Source organism: Harpia harpyja, chromosome 15 (assembly GCF_026419915.1).
Source record: "Harpia harpyja isolate bHarHar1 chromosome 15, bHarHar1 primary haplotype, whole genome shotgun sequence".
In the NCBI taxonomy this organism is placed as follows: domain Eukaryota; kingdom Metazoa; phylum Chordata; class Aves; order Accipitriformes; family Accipitridae; genus Harpia; species Harpia harpyja.
Genome location: NC_068954.1, coordinates 17,583,527 through 17,603,247, shown reverse-complemented (window position 1 = coordinate 17,603,247; position 19,721 = coordinate 17,583,527). Strand labels below are relative to the sequence as shown.

General features: G+C 38.9%; 2 protein-coding genes across 5 annotated transcripts in view; both read right to left on the bottom strand.

Annotated features, from left to right (window-relative positions):
* Nucleotides 1-5,575, bottom strand: part of KIDINS220 (kinase D interacting substrate 220) — a 95,966-nt gene extending 90,391 nt beyond the window's left edge. For all 3 annotated transcript variants that reach the window (XM_052809312.1, XM_052809313.1, XM_052809314.1), the window contains exon 1: nt 5,441-5,575. The gene's annotated coding sequence lies outside the window, so the exon portion shown is untranslated. The remainder of the gene's footprint in view (nt 1-5,440) is intronic.
* A 5,310-nt stretch (nt 5,576-10,885) lies between these two features.
* Nucleotides 10,886-19,721, bottom strand: part of MBOAT2 (membrane bound O-acyltransferase domain containing 2) — a 103,995-nt gene continuing 95,159 nt past the window's right edge. For both annotated transcript variants that reach the window (XM_052809740.1, XM_052809741.1), the window contains 2 exons: nt 18,175-18,326; nt 10,886-17,608 (listed from right to left, as the gene is read on the bottom strand). In XM_052809740.1, the coding sequence (XP_052665700.1) occupies nt 17,386-17,608; nt 18,175-18,326 (375 nt within the window). In that variant the 3' untranslated portion in view covers nt 10,886-17,385. The remainder of the gene's footprint in view (nt 17,609-18,174; nt 18,327-19,721) is intronic.

Genomic DNA, 19,721 nt, shown 5'->3' with positions numbered 1-19,721 from the left:
CATCGTGCAAAGTGGGGTGAGCAGTGGTGTCATATAATTGTCTTCATTTAGGAGGAAGAGCTAATTGAGAGGTTGCAAACTTAAAAAAAACTAAACCACACCAAAAATGAAAGGTTGAAAAGAAACAGTGATTGTAGTGACTCAGTGCCCAGACACAGGCTTCTGCTGCCATTTCAGATACAAAAATACCAGAAAAGTCACCATCTTGCCTGGCATCCAGCTGCCAGTCCAGACCAGCCACCTCCCTTATGGCCTGCGCCAGTATCTTACAGCCCTATGCAGATGTCTTGGATATTCTCAGGCACCTAAAATGATGTTAGATATTCACATGCAGGCACCTAAATTCCTCCCATCATTTTTTACATATTTTGACAGAAATTCATGAAACGTGACTTGCCACTAGCTCCACTGCTACCACAGACATTTTCTCATTTCCCTGTGCAGTGTCGCAGCTTCTCTCCTGTAGCTGTATCTTAAATCCCCAAACTATCTTCCATACCAAACACTAAATTGAAAACTATATTAAAAATCCTCAGCAAAACATGACTACAATGTCTCCCAAGTGAATTATACTCTGCAGTTGCTATCAAAATTTGCCAATTAATTCTTAGGTAGCGTGAAAAGGAAAAAAGTATTCAGCATTGCTTCCTCCTCAAAGTAAGATTCTTCCCTTGATGTTCCCTACTGTTGTATTTCAAAAAGGCAAAGGCAGCCCTGCTGCGCTGCAGATAAGTATCCTGCTTCAGAAATCATTACTTGAACTCCCAGGTATCGAGACAGCACAGCTTCTGCCTTAACGTAGATCTGAATCCTTACAGGCAACTTAAACCTTTGACTAACAGCAAAATACCTGATGCTAAAGAACGCATCCCAAGCTGCATTTACAAACGCGATGTTAATATTACTTTTTTAAAATGAAAAAAGCTTTGTAGGGGTGAACTATCTCCAAGTATATTAATATACTTTGTCACCTACACTACACTGTCACATAATATCCCCTTCTTAGAATTAATAATGGTCTATTTTATAAAAACAAAACCAAGTATCTTAATTATGAATTTTATATCCTCATGCTTTCATTTGCCACTTTTCAGGCAAGCTTCTTAGAGCACCCAAAAGATTAAGATCACTGGAGGGCTTTAGGAAAGCACTGTTTAGGGAGTCAGCAACAGAAATTTCCATTTAAAATTCAACCTGAATTCACCAGGCTAATCTATGTATTAGTATTCTTCTCATACTTAAACAAACCCAGAAAAAAAAACAGTAAACATGTCTGAAATTAGGCTGAAGTTCATTCATGATATTTTCACTCATGACAGCAACTCAATATAAACTGAGCACAGCCACAGTGCACCTTTTTATTAAACAAGACTTATGTTATTATGTTATGAAAATTAAGCACTGTACTCAAAGTCCATGCGGGTGCTGGACACTAAGGTGTGACTTCTTCCAATGCTTAAGATTTCTTTTAAATTATCACAAATGCATTGAAGCAAGACTCTGAGGTACAGTCTTGAGCTAGATAAGTAACTCTATTCTGGTCGCTCCAATGGAAAAAGTTCCTGAAATATATATTCATACACTTTTCAAAACAAACAAGCCTAGAACAGAAAAAACCCTCAATGGCTCATCCTCTACCAAAATAAAGGAGAACAACTTAATCCCTGCCAAATTTCATAAATCTAGTGCAAAACTAGTACCATTCAAGAACATCCAACACATATATGGTCCTCAATTGCTCAATTAACAGTATTTACTTTGTTCTTTGACACAGCAGAAGTATTTTCACAATCTGTAACAACACCAGGAGCCCATTTTGAAGTTGATCCCCTTTCAACAAGGATTACTGCTGTTACTTTTTCTCCCACCAAAGCAAGCCAATTCCCAGCCCACGAACCAGCTCTTCATTCACAATCCAAACTTCCAAGCTTAGAAATCTCGCAATATCCTTGGGCTGCAAATCCTGGTATTTTATAAGACTAACAATGCACCACGAATGATGAAAAGATATATTAAGAGCACAAATGCTCAGGTGAAGGCAATGTTTGCACAAGGATTAACCTGTTTTTAAGGCACTCACACCCCAGCTGAAGCAGATGTTATCACTGTTTTGGAAAGATGGCAAAAATTTGCTGATTTACAAAAATTTAGTTTCTCTCAACTGCACCAATACTGACTGCAGAAATCCTGATAACTCAAATCTGCAAATATTTAATGTACCCTCAGAATCTCATACGGTTTCTAACCAGATTAAAAAAATATCACTACACGCTAAATTTTCCAAATATCACCATCTTTTTCATCGTTCTCCCCCATTTTTTTAATCATTCTCCCCCATTTTTTTTTAATTCTGTGAGCTGTGATCATTTATGAATAAATATCAAAATTGGTCAACAAACACTAGCATTATTGAGAACACTTTCTTTTCTCGTTTTGTTTTCAATAGGTAAAGATCATAGTGACTTACATAAAATTCATAGTTTTCATTGTACAATGAAAAAAAATTGTCACCTTCTTATTAACATGTTTCCTTCTATTTCCAGGTACAAAAGCTACCTTCCCAACATGCAATACTGTGGTAGATCTTTCAGTTAACAGTAAAAGAAAATAATTACAGTGCTGCTGAAATCCGGGCATGTACAAATCAGATACAGAAACATGCAGTACTGTGCCCTTAAGAACTGGAAATGCCATGCTTCCAAATTAAAATTTAAAGAACCATGGAATACAGACAAATTGTACATATCAAATTTGTTACAAAAGACTAACATAAGTCAATTTCATATTATCACACATTTTTATACTTTCTGATGGCATGAAAAATGAAAAACAAGTTGGAACGTCACCTTTACTCATGCTGCAGAGAATCTTGCTAACACAAGTATTACCCACCCCTTATGACACCTTATTGTAATTACTTGCTAAATGGACATACTTCATAAACATTAAGAGATCACAAGTCAGGCATCACATGAAGCGGTAAATATTTTTAACTACTCTTTCTATAGGAACTGAGTCAACCACGATTCTGTTTAAAGAACAAATTTTCAAAACAGTTGAAGCAAGCCTCTAAAATATTAATTCTGGTATTCAGAGGCAGAAGGAAATAACAAATCTAAGCTTTCATAAGTGGTCTACACCCACACCTCTTCTCCAACACCTAAAGTTCCAGTATGACTAATGACTTCATACTGATTTTCAGCTTCCTTATTTATCTGGGAACATTTATTCTACTTCTCTCAGCCACACTCCTGTTAACCAGATGAGAAACATTTTAATAGACTACCTAAATTTTTCATTACTTTATATCAAAGAACAAATAGTATAACTAAAAAACATTAAAAGACACAAAAAGATAACTAAGAGACACAGACATTATTAATTTGAAACTCATAACAAATAGAACTAAAAAAAGTTTGCACAAAAGAAGATCCCTATGGTTGTAACTATTATTACAGCACACTGTAAGAATTAGGGAAAACTGGAGATACGCAAGTCATTCTTTTCCATCTTAGGCACTCAAGACGATGGCCATTTCCAAATTTTGTAGTGAGGGGATTTTTATTTTTTTTAAATACAACAATCGAGACTAGAGATTACATCCAAAATACCAGAAAGATGCAAACACATATTTAAACAAAAAGTCACCATTGTCATTTGATAGCAACTATCAGATATGTCTACGTTCTACCCTGGTTAAAAAGATCAGTTAAAAGAAAGGTTTTGTGAAGTAACTGGCAGTAGGATTTATCAGAGAAAGTAGTCTACCTTTAAGACTGAATTTAAGTATGGTCAATGAACAATAAAGTATTGCTAAGCACATCTGAATTCCAAAAGAAAATTCCACTCCTATAAAAATACAAAACACTTAGTCCTACAAAATACTATTTCAGGTATCAAATACTTTAAATGAAAGAAAGTAAACAGAAACAGGTATCAGTATTATGCTTTTTAAAAAAAAATCACACCAACCAATATAAATCAATTCTGTCAAAACCTGTATGAAACACACAGAAGTTCAGCGAGAAAGTCTACAATATCATCTTACACTATCTCATAAAGACAAGGCATTTCTCTGTATCATAAGATCAAGGGTTTGTTAGTCACAGCCACAAGGTCTATGACAAAATCTAACTTCTGGAGTATTTTCACTTAAGGAAAAAGTTGGTTGTGATGATGATTTCTTTGTTAAAAAGATTTTAAAACTAATATGGCCATGTTTCAGAAGCTGTGGTCACACAGGACTTCAGGTAGATTTGAATTTCTTGGTAACTGAGTTACTTTAAATAACCACCACTACAGAACAAAGAACAAATGTCTAGTCAATAGACAAACACGTGGGTTTTCTTATGCATTCTGACGTGATAAAAAAACTCCTTTAAATCCTTCCATTTCTTTATTACTTGACAAGGGGGTGGAGGGAGTGTCAAGATAATTACTCCCGTGATTCAAACACTTTTCCAGCAAAAAACATATTACTCCAGCATGAATCCTTTGTCAAAAGTTACAGATGGGAATGCACTCGCCCCAATGAATTTTTCAGCATATACGAGAAGTAGCAAAGCCCCGTCCTTAAGGGATTTTGCTATTCAAGCTCAACTTCTTCAGTGGTGCCCAGTGACAGGGCCAGAGGCAATGGGCACAAACTGGAGCACAGGAGGTGCCGTCGGAACACCAGGAAACACGTTGTTACTGTGAGGGCGACCCAGCGCTGGCACAGGTTGCCCAGGGAGGCTGTGGAGTCTCCATCCTTGGAGATGCACAAAAGCCGCCCAGACGCGGTCCTGAGCAGCCAGCTGCGGGCGGCCCTGCTTGAGCAGGGGGGCTGGACCAGATGACCCGCCGAGCTCCCTCCCAACCTCAACCGTTCCGCGATTCTTCACCTCGGAAATCAGACGCCAAACTCTCCCGACGGGTCGAGCTCGTTATCTCTCTTTCCGAGTCAAGCAAAGGAGAGAAAAACGGTACAGGCGGCTCCCCTACCCCCGGGGCGGAGCTGACAGCGACAGCCGGCCGTGCCTGCGGCAGCCCGCGGGCCGTTTTATCTCCGGTGCGATGTCCCCGCCGCCCACAAAGAGGGCCCCGGCCGCCCGTCGCACACAGCGCTGCCGGAGCCCCAGGGGCTGGCCAGGGCGGAGCGGCCCGGGCGCCGCCGCCGCTCCCGGCCCCGCGGCCCTCCAGCCCGGTCCGCGGCGGGAGGGGACCGGCCCCGCCAGCCCACCGCGACCGTTAATCCCCCTCCCCAGCGAGCCCCCTGCGGCCCCGCCGCGGCCGGGGGGCGGCGGGGGGGGAGGGGGAAGCTCCGGGCGCGGCGGCGAGGAGGGGCCCCGCGACGCCCTTTGTTTGTCAGCCGGGAGCGCTCCCTCCCCCGTGCCCTTCCCCTGCCCTTCTGCGCCCGGCCCGCGCTCTCCCCGCTCCCCGCCTTCCTCTCGCCACTCACCCCACGGCCGGCGGGATTCGGCCCCTGCGGGCGGCTCCCCGCGCCCAGCCGGAGACCGACAGGGAGGCAGCGGCCCCGAGCGCTCCTCGCTACCCACCGCCGGCGGCGGCCATCTTCCCTCCCTCTGCCCTCCTCCCCCCCCGCCCCTTCACCGGGCTGGTCACGTGGGCTGGGGGGCGGCACCGCCCACCGCCCTGAGGGAGGGCGGCTGCTGCCCGGCGCCGCCGCGTGGGGAGAGGCGGCCCGCGGGCGGCGGGAGCCGCGGCTCAACCAGCCCGCGGGACGGGCGGCCTAATAACCCTGTACCGGCAGCTAATAACGGGGACCCAAAACCAAAAAAAGCCTGCCCGGGAGCCCCGACCGGCAGGGAGTCACCGCGCTCCGCGGCGTCCCCACCGGCCGAGCGGTAGCGGCTGATGGGGCTCGGGCTGAGCCCGGCTCCGCTCCCCTCAGGATGGGTAGCCCTGGGAGAGCTGGAGCACAGTGACCGCCTTAGCATTCACCCCGGGGCTGCTCTCCGAAAGAAAAGGGATTAAAAAAAAAAAAAAAAAGTTAACGATTGCCGTCTGATGGATAAGCCGAGGAAAGCGTGGTTTTCAAACGGAAGGTGAGGACTGCCGTTGGTAGATATGGGAGAGAAAAAAAAAACCCTCACCTCACCACACCACAAACCTTGAGATTCACCAGCTTCTCCCTGACCTCCCCCCACAGCCCAGGTGCCCGAGCAGCTTTGCGGGTATTTTGAAAACCCACCTCACGGGCCGGGCCGGGGTGTGCATGGCTGTGGCCTTCTGACGCCATTTCCAACACGTTTTACAATTCTTCAATCTGTACTTTCTGTGATGATAAAACGCATCCTGTGACTGTAAAAGGTCACTTCCATCTTCAGCCTAGTCCAAATCCATGATAACAGATGCATCTTCATTTAATTCATTTGGACAACCGGATGAGATGATCTCCAATGACTACAGCAATAACACCTCCCCAAGAGATGACAGAACCTAGCTTAAACCCAGGATGGCAACAAAGGGTGGCAACAAACCAGCAAGGGAAAGGAGTACAGCCCCCATATTCCTGCTTATTTGTAAGGTTACTGATCCCCAAGGGTCAAAGCACTGATTTAAAATCTTTACAACACTGAGATCTTCCATCTCTCTAAAGAGCCATCACTGTTAGCTTCTTGAAGAAACATCTGGCAGCGCTTCTTGTATATCCCAAATAATTATATTATCACTCACCAGGAAGTGAATACTTATAACCAGGAAGTGTGCTACAAGTGCTTTTGCTCACTTTTTTAAGCATGGTTTCTCCTATTACCTTAAGAAATTCTTCACACCCAGATAAAATAAACAACTTCCTTACACACACAGAAGTTGATAATACAAGGCAAAAGAGCAAGCTTTGAAAATCAAAAGCTAAATCCACTTAGATCTTGCACCAAAACACTGATTCAGCTGAAAAAACCAAGAGAAAGTAAGGACATAAAGGACATTCTTCTTATTTACACAATAGAAGTGCAACGTGAACAGATGGAGGATGAATGAATCCCTGCAGTTACTGCTGGGCTGAACAGTGCTCACTCTCTGCTACCTGAATGTGTACGCAGGGGCCACTGCTAAAGGATGAGCAGTCCTGATGTTTCAAGCATCCATATAATCTTATGTACGCAAGAGAAATGACAGTCTGACAATGGATGTTCAAACATTTTCAAAATATTACTCTTTTTTCAGAGTTTATACTAAAATGTACATTAATCTCTCACTTCATTATCTCCTCATCACCCAAATCCTTATTCCAGTACCATAGTGTTTCCACCCATCAGGTGTTAGCTGTCTTCTCACCCTGCAGCTACAAATTTATCAGGCAGAGCCAGTAGCTCCTTCCCTCCTGTGTACAAAGGAACTGTACACACACCGGGAATACACAGGCAGGGAAGGCAGAGTTTTCTGTATGGTTCTTCACCTTCTTCCCTTTTTGCTACAGATCGGTCCAACTCCTGACATACTTGTGCTCTTCTACTTGTACCCTACGCCTACATTAGGAACAACACTTTCCCACCAGTGATTAATTCACATAGGCAATGAAACACAGTTCCACTGAAGGGTTGAAACTGGAATCTAATGGAGTTATGATTTCACACAAAGCAGTCCACTTCTCATCAAACACTTCAAATAATCTGTTAACTGTTGTCCCCCAAAACTTTTGTCATATTATTAATATAGTTTAAGTGACACTTAACTCTGAGCAAAAATTTTCCAGAGTCTGTATAGAAATACTTGATTTTTATGATGCTTTATAAAAAGGTAATACATGTTGATGTTTGTAAACTGCTGCATTAGAGCATATAATCCGACAAAATAAAAAATTTCTTCCAAGCAATTTTCTTTTCTCTTTCCAGCTTTTCCATCTCCCACAGGGTTTCACAGAATCACAGAATGGTTGAGGTTAGAAGGGACCTCTGGAGGTCCCTTCTTTACAGCAAGGGCACATTGCTGGCTCATGTTCAACTTGGTGACCACCAGAACCCCTACATCCTTCTCTGCAAAGCTGCCTTCCAGCTGGGTGGCTACCAGTGCATACTGGTGCATGGGGTCACCCCTCCCCAGGTGCAGGACTTTGCACTTCCCCTTGTTGACCGTCATGAGGTTCCCATCAGCCTATTTCTCCAGCCTGTTGAGGTCCCTCTGGGTAGCCTCATGACCCTCTGGACATATTAGCCAATCCTCCCAGTTTGGTGTCATCTGCACACTTGCTGAGGGTACACTCTGCCCCATCATCCAGATCATTAACAAACATGTTAAAGAGGATCAGACCCAGTATCAACCCCTGGGGTACACAGCTATAGTTACTGGCCTCCAGCTTCACTTCGTGCCACTGATCACCATCCTCTGGTCCTGGCCGTTCAGCCAGTTTCCAATCCGCCTTGCTGTCAGCTCATCCAGCCCATACATCAACAGGTTCTCTACGAGGATCTTACAGGTGGCAGTGTCAAAAGCCTTACTGAAGTCCAGGCAGACAATATCCACTGCTCTCCCCTCGTCTACCGAGACAGTCATTTCATCATAGAAGTTTATCAAGTTGGTCAAGCATGACTTCCCCTCAGTGAATCCATGCTGACTATTTCCAATCACCTTCTTGTCCTTCAAGTGCTTGGAAATTGTCCCCAAGATTAGTTGATATTCAATGTTCCAAAATAGTGGATAAAATTTAGCAAGACTCACAAAAAAACAGCCAAACAAAAAAACATTAAGTGCATTTTTCAAGTAATTCTTAACCTTTTTGTTTAGCCTCCCTCATAATAGATGTATGATTTTTAATCTTTTAATTTTTAAACAACTGGACTGTCGCAGTAACCAAGCTTGCCTCAGGCACAAAATTGCCCCAATATTTCAGATTTCAACATCTACCCAATAAAGATATAAATTAAAAATTATTGTTGTGCTTTAATTATTAAGCAGCTTATTATTCTGATTATAATTACCATAGTACTTAAAACTGTTTTTTTTCCTTCCTCCCATTTCCTCAACTTTAATTGAACAAAATCATGGCCATGTAAAATGCGTATTTTTGCCACCTGACAAAAGCATTAATATGGGAAGAGGCTGTTATGGGGTAGAGTACACAGGCAGCCATGTTACTCATGGTGTAACAACCTAAATGGTAAAGTAGGCAACGGAAGGCAAACCAGGAGGATCTGACACAAAGACCACCATATTTCAAACAAAAGGAAAGCTGGCATGGAATTCTCCCCCATGAAATAAGTTATTAATTATCAGTCAAGTAATTTAGGTATCCCATCAGGAAATCACTGGGAAAACATTGCTTTAAGCATGTGTAATACACGAGTGTTTTGTTTTTTATCTCGTGCTTGATTTGTATTTGAATGTTTTTCTTGTGACAGCAGAATAACTAGAATAAAAGTGTGGAGAGTCCTTTTACTGTCATAGTTTAGTTTGTAAAGATAATCTGTAAGCCCCACAGAGAAATAACTCTCTTGCTACTATAAATGGCCATACTAGGAAGATCTGTAAGATGTACTGGTAAACTGTGCTGAGGGTACAGGTCTCCAACTCTAATGTATTCAGTAGGTTGAAGACATCTTCCCCTAGAACTATTTCTGTATTCTATGCCAAAACATCCTGCATGTTATCAGGAAGTTACTCACATGGAATTAAGTTAATTATAGGCACAGGAAAATATCTGCTGGCTCCAGGATGTTCTTAATCAGGACTCTTTCTGTTCAGTACCTTGAAAGAGCAGAGTTAAAAATTTCCATCATATGAATAATCAGATTCACCAACAAGTCTTAGCATCCTAAAGTAGTAGCAGAAAGCTGTGTTTTATCTTAATCTGTTCAAATGAGCTTTTCACTAAATGCAGTAGTAAATGTTTAGTTCATGAAGATACTTTTCATACTCCTGACCAACTCCATTGTGAATGCATATTTGAGAAGGCAATTTCCACTGCAGTCTCTAACTTCTGGTTGAAATGACAGAAATCACCAGAGCTTCTAAAATTGCATCTCTAAGTCCTTTGTGTTGAAATGGCAAGTATTTTTATCTCCCACAACACAGCTTGCTAAAAAAGAATTCTAAACACACAAGGCTTAAAAATATCATTACTACAGTAGGGCCTTCCAAGAGACCAACACACACATTCCAGTATTCCTCTAGGGTGAGACCACTTGCAGAAACAGATCTTTGTGAGGATGTCTTCACAAACTTACATTGGCTTTACAAGGTTTGTACTGAAGCAGAATTAATACCAGATCAAGAGAAGAGAGAACCAAGATTCAGTATGAGACAGGAAGTGATGGAAACAGCCCTTATTTAGTAGTGACATGTAATAGCCCTTCTTTTCTGTAACAACCTAAACACACACGGTGAAGAACCTGTAGGTCAAGGAGTCTCAGCCTGCTTTAATGTACTGTCACCAGCCAACAGAAACTATCACAGTGGAGTGAGTCCTAGTAGTCCAGTTTCAAAAAGCAAAAAAATGCACATGCATGGTACACATTTAGTCCTGCTCCTTTGGAATCATCAATTAAAGCAGCAGCTTGTTCAAAACACTGATTTTGATTTGTTAGTTATGAGGTTTTCATTTCTCAAGCTAAAAATAGCTGAGTTGTCATATTCAGAAGCAGTGCACAGGAGGCAGCAATATGCTTTGAGACGGAGAGTTTAAAGTTGTGTAAGTACCTTTCCCAAGTAACAAGAGGCTAAACTTGAAATTCTATTTACCAGCTCTACTGAAAAACAATTATATACATATATTTGTATGTAAGCTCTAGAAAACAAATGAAATGAAAGCAATTTTGAAGTAGAACAGTCCAAGTAACAGTGTAAATGCATGCATTGTAATGTTTAGTAATCTAAAAGGAGAAACTGCATTAAAATAATTTTGTTCTTTAGCACTCACAGACACCAAAGAATTTAGAAAAACAAGTTCACTTTTTTTAAACTACAGTTTAATCAGATTGAAAGACACAAATTAGAAAAAAACATTTATAGGCAAGTTAAAAACACCTTTAAAACATAACAGCATGCTGCTTCTGCAGCACTGCTGAGACAAATTAGAAATAAGTAATTATTAAAATATCACAATCACAGTGTAACTAACAGTGGTATTTTAATTTTACCATACACCAACACTTAGTTTATGGATCTGTTGAAAAATAACACTTTTTAAAAAATATATATTTTGGAATAATAAAAATGAAATTCACCGACAATGCATTATAATCTGAACCAGGAAAGGCAAATTTAGGAATACTGTAGCTATCCACTTTTAGGGGTGTTTTCTCACCTTAACATATGGGTAGTTGGAGGCATAACTACTTCTGCATTGAGGTAAAACTATTCCCTTGAATGTGTAACCAAGGCAGGAAAGAACAAAGTTCCATATTTTAAATTCTTAAATTGAATAACTTATTACAACATCTTTGAATAATGCTATATTTACCCATCTTACACTATTTTTCATTCAATACATTTTGAATGTTCTCTTCTAACTGATCTAGAACACATCTGAGGTCTGGGATTTAAGAATAACTACCTAATTATTATTGTATCATTTTGACACCTTTGTCACAGTAAGACACATCAGAAGATTCTTCATAGAAATAGTCAACACCACTGGACAAAAGAAGGTACAAAGAAAAGATGTAGAGAACTGATAAACACATAGAAAGGCAAAATATGCATAGGCAAATACTCTTAACTTATTGTGACAAAAGATTGTTGCACCTTTAATATGTGATGTTGCACTATTCTGATTACCGGTCTCTAGGCACCCTGTTTCTCTATTTTTTGTTTCAGATTACATTGTCACCGTTTGGAAGCCTAATCCAACTACAGCATGGACCACAGCTATCTGTTCATAAGACATACTGTAGTGAAACCTAAATGAAAATCCAGCTTGGGGTAGTTCTTCCTCAGAGAACAAAAGGAAGGAAGAAGATTGTGCAGAGGTCTCTTTTGCCAAAAGGTTAGTTTGGAATAAGGTGCTGGACTGAGTCACTATTAATACAAAAAGTTTCCTCCAAAAGTGGCCCTAACTCAAATTTCAGTCATATATCTGAAGTCAAATTTTGTATTCATAGCCTGCAGCAGAATATCCTGTAAGGGTTGGTGTTGCAAACAGAGTGAAAGAAGCCCTTTACTTTCTACTTAAAGTGTAGCCAGTGGATTCTATTTTCACTTTAGGAAGTAGAAAGCTCAGTACTCTGAGAATGGAGCCCAGCAGCCTTCAGCAGATGTAGTGTACAACTGGAGAACTCAACAATACCTCATGTAAATATTGATATGGCCTATTTTAAGTATATTTATGCACACTATATGTAACTACAGTTTGTCAATTCATGAAGTTTACACGATGTTTGTATGGATATGCACATGGATTTAGAAAATCTAAAAACATCTAAAACCAAAACCAGGCCTAAGTCACTGGACACACAGCTAATGCACAGATGATGATGAAGTGGCAAGATTTGCCTTTTTTTGTACACCTAAAGTGAGCAAAATTATGTTTTAAATATTTAACAGGATGAAAATTGATAAGTTGATGGTTAGGTTTTGTAAAACACATAAGAAGCTCATCTGAAAACAAGTTTTTAAGAAATTAATTTTTTGCTTTCATTTAGTTTTGACTGTAATAAGCAACTGTTGCAGTATTTGCAGTTGTAACCTTGCAGGGTGACTTTGTGGATGCCTGGATTTCATGGTGTTTCCACAATGTCCAGCAAACACATCAAAAATTCAGGTAGATGTACCATAGAGCAGCTGCAGCCTGGGTCACAAGCAAGTAGATCCTCTGTCAAGCTCTGCATGTAGGCTTAGCTCCCCCCAGAAACTCTTGTGGCAAACCCCCCCGGCCACTGACGGGACATGTTCTTACCAGAGACTTCTTCACAGCCTGTGTTTCCACCATGACTATGAACAAGATCAAGACCGACAGTGCAAACTAGCTTAGATCCAGACAGCTCTGGTAATCCAGTGGGAGTAGGCTCAATTCACTAAAGTATCTGCTTAGATACTTATTCAGCATAGCATTTAAATACTTGTTTAACTTAAGTACTTACAGCCAATTGAGTTTTTAACAGGAAATTTGAAAATACTCCCAAGTGCTGTTCAGAGTATTACTGGACCCAAATAAATGCATAAAGGCTAATCATGTAGTGAAATGCTGTGATGAATCAGCACAGAACCGATGTGTATTTTTTGTATGTAGAGTCTGCATCGTACTAAACCCCTTAAATTTATTTCCATCTGTTTTTCTAACGCTTATCACTTTTCAACATAAATGGCAATTTATTGAAAATGAAAAATTCTCAAACCTGATTTCAGAATTCAATGAGAATTATAAAGTGAAAGACTTAAGGATAAGGGAAATGAAAGCCTAACTTACTGTAACTTGTGCTTTTAAATTTCTTTATCATTCAAGGCCAACTTATAAAGCTGATCATGTGAAAGTTTACATGTAAGGAACAGTGACACATTTGCAGGCAAATGTGAAGACACATTTGACCATGTATTTAAACAAATCTGTTGACGATTTGTTTGCACAGCTTCTGAGAGAAAGCTCCAGACTCTGTTAAAATTACTTTTGATATGAATTTGACAGGAGGTAAAGATCTCATAAAGGTCTCCTCTGCATCAGAGGACATTTTACCACTAACCAAATCAATGCCATCAGAAGAGGCACAACTGCCTAGTGTGCATCCTGTCATACAAGCATAGTATTTATATTTATATTACTTATTCCCATAGGGGAAACAGAACAAGTTATTTAAGTGTAAAATTCTTCTAATAAATAATATACTATACTGGTAAAACTTATACCACAAGTCAGCATAGAGCAGGGAATATACAAAGATCTTTTTGTAAAGTCTTCTCACTAAAGTATGATTTGTTATCAAGAGCATATTGAAATGCATACCAATATTTTTACCTGGTAATATATTTTAAAATGTCACCTATTACTGAAATCTTGTCTACATGTCAACTTAAGGAATGGCCATGGAAGAATAAGTTTCCTGAATAAGAAGGGCATGTCTGTAACTGTAAAGGTAACAAAGCCTTCCCTATTACAACAGTAGTAGGCACCACTGAAAGTATTATTTAAATGTATAATATACATCTTTCATTAATACAGAATTGTGAAAGTTAAAAAAGGTTAAGCAAGCAAATAGTTACTATCAGGGTGACTACATTTACTAACATTAACTCATTAAGTGCCTGAATGAATTGTTCACAATAGGCAAATATCTGCAAAGCACCATAAAATTATGAACGATATGTTGTATTTACTTTTCATAGCGCGCTGATCTGCAATACAAAAAACACTTTTACCTCTTGGATACACATCAGTTAATCAGTGAAAGAATACTTAAAACCATGTTTCCTTCATGCCCGAAATATTTCTAGGAAATTTACTTTCTATTTTTCTCAGCAAGAGCAAAAGCAAATCACCGCCATCCTTTCAAATTCAGTATTATAAAATGACATGTGTAAAACCTAAAAATTATCTAAAGCATCGGGGCTGGCTGCTCTTGACTTTCTGAGTGAATGGATAAAAAGCATCCAGTGCGATAGCAAGGCAGAAAACGAGTAAATCAGAGGGAAAGCAACAACAACAAAACCCCTGTTTGACTAAAATCAGAGTGCTGCCATTAAAACAAAAAACCTCTTTCCATAGTCCCCAAGAGAATTCATTTGCATGAAGAGCAGATTTTGGTTCAAAGTACTTTTATATTCAGCAATAACATTTAAAGGGTAAATTCTAGGACACTATACTTAAAAATAAATTCTGTGTGGAACTAATTAGTTGTCATAATTTTCTTGTGTTGCTATTATTTAAGGGATTCAAATCATGAAGAAAAGAGTAATTGTATTGCATACAGACACCAGTCACATCCAATTTTGAAACCCATATCTTGCCACTTGTGCCCAACTACAGCACATACATATTTTCTTAGCTGTTTTAACTTCCCCATATACAAAAGTTCTGAACAAAACCGTACCAGTGAATTCACTCACACTGAAGTACCAGTCTTCGCTATGCTAAACCTGCTTCTTTTCTGGGAGTGCTTACAACTGTTTTCATATTTCATAACGAAGAATTAGTAAGCCTCCATCACACATATGGGCACACATGCCAAAACAAGAGTACCAAAACATTAATGGGAAAAATGGCACATGAGATGTTATACTAGCATCCAAAAGTGCTTGTTTGGGTAGATATGTAGACTGCACCAACAAGATAAATTTAAATTCAACAGCAACAAATGCTGAAAGAATTAACCCTAATTCTACTCACCCATCCAGAAATATGCAATTCTAATGTGTTATTTTACGTGAATGTCCCTTCAAGAACAGAAAGCGGAAAAATATCTTTCCTGATTCTGTATCTAATAAGGATAATCAAACAAAGAAACTAGTGTGCCCTTACTTATAAACAACAGAAAAAAAACCATAATGCCATTTTAAAGAGACATATGACAACCACAACCCCATGTAAGCAGAGGTCTACTTGGGTAAACAAGGTAAGGATTTAGAAGTCAGATTATTTTATCTTAAAGATAATACAGCTGTTACTGAAACAACAAACATCCCCGCTCATCTAAACGGACTCATCTAGTCTCATTTTCTATTTAGTTCTCCCTTTCTAACTGTGTAAATTAGTGCTAACCTACGTATATGGAAAAGGTATTTTATCCTCCTGGAGTTTTAGGCAAGGAGCCAAAGGCCAGACACAGAACTATCACAGCAAGGAAACAACTCTGACCTGATTTAGGATCTGGTTCTTTAGAGAGTAAGCCAGAAGTACTGTGACTATTTTTGCATGGTAGTATCCCCAAAGCTGAGGACCATCATTGCACTTCTGGTACTAAGAATATTCACCCCACTAGTGCCAGATATTTGATGAAAAATTTAAGGTTTGAAATATTATGACAAAATTTTTCTCATTCATTTGTAGGTTATTAATCAACAAGCTGCATTATTTTTCTCTGGTAGTATTTTGTGTTATTTTTAAAGCTAAAAAAAATCCATGTGGATAAACAGTTTGTGTTTACTTAAAAAAATTACAAGAAAATACAGAATATAAGCAATTAAAATGTAGCCCTTTAACAGCAGTACTCTAGCAGGGACCATCATCACAATAAATGGCCTGGAACAGATATAACCACTGCATTATTCCCTTGACACACTTCCATAATTTAGTAAGCCAGATATTCTGAAGGATTTCTTTCTTTCATTATGTCATCCACAAATATGACGTGAACTTTGCATCTAAAATTCTAATTCAAAAGAAAAAGCTTTTCCTCAAATTGATATACTTCTTTGGATAAAGGGCCATCAATTATCAAGCATACAGAAATTGGTTATGATAGCAATTTCATGTTTGACTACCTATGCACTAAAGCTCAAGGTAATTTTGCTATTTTATACTGAAAGCATCATCAACTAACTACTGTATGCCTGAAAATTCAAAACAACTTTAAGTATTAAAAATAATTTTTTGTAGAACAGTTCTATTCCAGAACAAGTATTTCTGGTATTTAAGGGTGAAAATGCACCTTCATTGAAATCCTGGTGCTTGCACATTGTCTTCTGTGTCCTATGGCTGCCTTTCCTTCTCTAGCTGCAAAGCCCACTTGGCAGTGTTTTATTGTTTTTCGGTACTTTAAAGAAAGCTAGATTAGAGCTATCAAGCCCTGGAAAAGGTGAACCTTCAGGTGTTTTGTTTTTTTTTTTTTAATCCATTCAGAAGGGCTATGTGTATACTCTTTATCAAAGAAACCTAACTATAATTTGGCATCAGTAATGTTTACAGTTCTGTAATGTACTGTAATAGTTTGAGATACTTTAAGAAAACCCTCCAAATACTGAGATGCTTATTGCAATTCCCTTTTAAAGATTCAAAAGCCTTCTAATGACTTTGCATTTCCTATTTTTATCTTCTTTATAGCATATAGTATTATATATTTGAAATATGCTTTCCACATAAAATCAAACTTGAAAATACCCACTTAGAAACAATATTTCAGTAAATAGAGGGTTTAAGGCAAGTCATTCATTTGGAAAAATTCATTTCCATTTGTTAATGCTAGATTGACACAATTTTGTTCCACCCCATCAGTGCCTTGGGATACACAACGTACATTCAGCAAAGGGCACACATATGACCCTATGGACATACGTTGCAAGTCCTGAGTGCCCATTGAAATAATGGTAATATCTTCATATAAGGCGTGACCCACAGGGACATGGCATGGGAGGGGTTAATTTGTTTTGTTTCCAGTCTTGCTATTGTATGTGATTTTCCTAGGTAACGCATTCTTTTCTTACTAAACATCTTTGCAAACAAATACAAACCCCTTTAAAAGGTGCTAAAAATGGGTTTCTGAAAACATACAAAATATATTCATCATAGTATTTCCTCAATCACTGTTTTAATGCTTGATATCTGCAGGTTATTTCTTGTTTCTGACTGAAACTATTATTTGTTGTGGAATAACTGTTCTTTTGCAAAAGATTTTCTTCTTCTAGTTTTTTGGACCACACAGGCTGGACGCTTTCATGCTTTTTACTTCCTTTTTGAGTTCTTTTCAATGGAAATACCAACAACACCAGGATGCTGGCAATATGAAGACAGAAATAGCAGGAGCTAAAAACAAACAAAAATAATAATTCAATAAAAATCTGAACACTCTTAGAGGATGCTTAAGGAATAAGCCTACTTGCATACAGTACTTTGCTAAGACAGGAAGATGTTAATATTTACTTTAAGAAAAGCAGTGAAGGGGAAGTCAGAAATGAAATCTTCCCCCACAGTACTTAGTGCTCTAACAGAGATGTAAAGTGAATAGAAGTCTGCTTTCAACTTTCTTTTTCACAAGTTACTTTTGGGAAGTCATTATCTAGACTTGCTATAGAATAGTTCAAGTGCATATAGTAATCTCAAAGGTACCCTCTGGTTTTGGTTTTGGTGGTTTTTTTTTTTTTCTCTGCCCCAGGGAAAATAAGTCTATTATGACAGGAAAACAAGAGCACTTCATGGTTTCTCATACACAACACAAACTACGTTTGAGCACTTGTACAGAAATACCATTTGCTCAGCTAACAAATCAATCTTATAAATATCACTGAAATAGCTTCAGAAATCTTATGCCACAGAAAATACTTCTATTCAAGTTAAAGAAAAGAAGAAGGAAACAGATAGAATGTGCTTACCTGTAAAAGGTGAAAGAGGGTTTTACAGAGAGCAGTACAAATGGCACGACTGTGTAACTTATTGCTACTTGAGTTGCCATCCATGTTATAATATCATAACACAGTTTAACAGCAGGAGATTCAACAAAATAGTGTCTGATATTGTTTCTTATCTGGAAAAGCAGATAATAGTAAGTTAGCTTAGGAATAAACTTTGAGAGCTATCTTACTGTACAGAGTTTGTTGCACTTCCACAAAATTCATAGGATGAATTTAAGTGCTACAGTCTGGTCAAGTATCTTTGAACTACTCAAAATGCCCATCAACTTCACTAGGAGTCAGTTCAAATTCCCTGCCTTTTAGGATAGTGCACTTCATCCAGCACAGGAATTTAAGTATTTATGAATTTAAGCAGAATTTAAGTAAATGAATCCCTCCTAAATCCAATGCAACTTTGGACTGCTTGTCTGAATGAGGCAGACATTCTATTCCATCAAGCCGTTCTATAAATATGGAGTGTTGGAGTAAATGAAAACCAGAATGCTTCTCTTCTGTTGAAAGCTTCTATATGCGAAGCCATTTTCTTATACTTGCTAATAAGATACATTTTAGGATAAGTGGGCTATAAATCAGAATACACACAATATCAGTTCTAATGATGTATTTCAGGAGTCTTAATAGCAACTAATATCAAGTGAGACTACTATAAAATGACTCAATTTTCTATGCTGAGTCTTCTTTTGTTTGTAAAATTCTGCTCAAACAATGGCATACCAAAGGTATTTAAAAAAATCCAAAACCCACACAGGTTTGGGTTCAATTTTTAGTCTATAATTATAAAGACACCAGTAGATCTTCAGCCCTCCTTCCTTTGACTGAACTGTCATTTCTTGCTCATGGTCTTATTTGCTGACAAGCCAAGACAGGCTCAATTCAGCCTTTGCGTAGCTTGGTATCACAGTTGCAACCTTCCAGTCATCTGCACTGAGGTAGTTCTCTCTGAACAGCTGCACACCAAAGTACCCAGTTTAGTTTCTTCAATCTTCAGTTTCTTTAAAACTCCTGCTTCTAAAGAACATATCCAAGGCTAGCTCCTGCTGATTTCATTCTTTACATTAAAAACCTTTTTTACCCTTCTTGTCCTTCTTACCCAAATACCCCTGTAGATACTGCATTCCCACTCAGCCTTTGTTTAGTTAAGCTAAGTAAAAATAGTAATTCTAGCCACATACCCTTCATACTGCCATCTTCCCCTAGTTTTCTCCTATGGTCACGTGCAGTGACTTGTTCCTGAGTTCTGTAAAACTTGGATGAAGTTTCACAGAATTTCTTGTAGAGAAATCTAGTATTTTAGGACTTGAAGGACAACTTTTAAAATAAATCTATAATTGCCCCTAGTAAACACCTGATTATGAAATGTGTAATGGTTAAAGGAAGTAAAACAAGTTGAATACATGCTTAGGCATGACAGGAAAAGAAAATGTGGATCAGAGCTGCCAAACTTTGCAGTTAAAGGCTAGCAGAGTTAAATAATAAACATCCTGAAGTACCTCTAACATATCTTATCA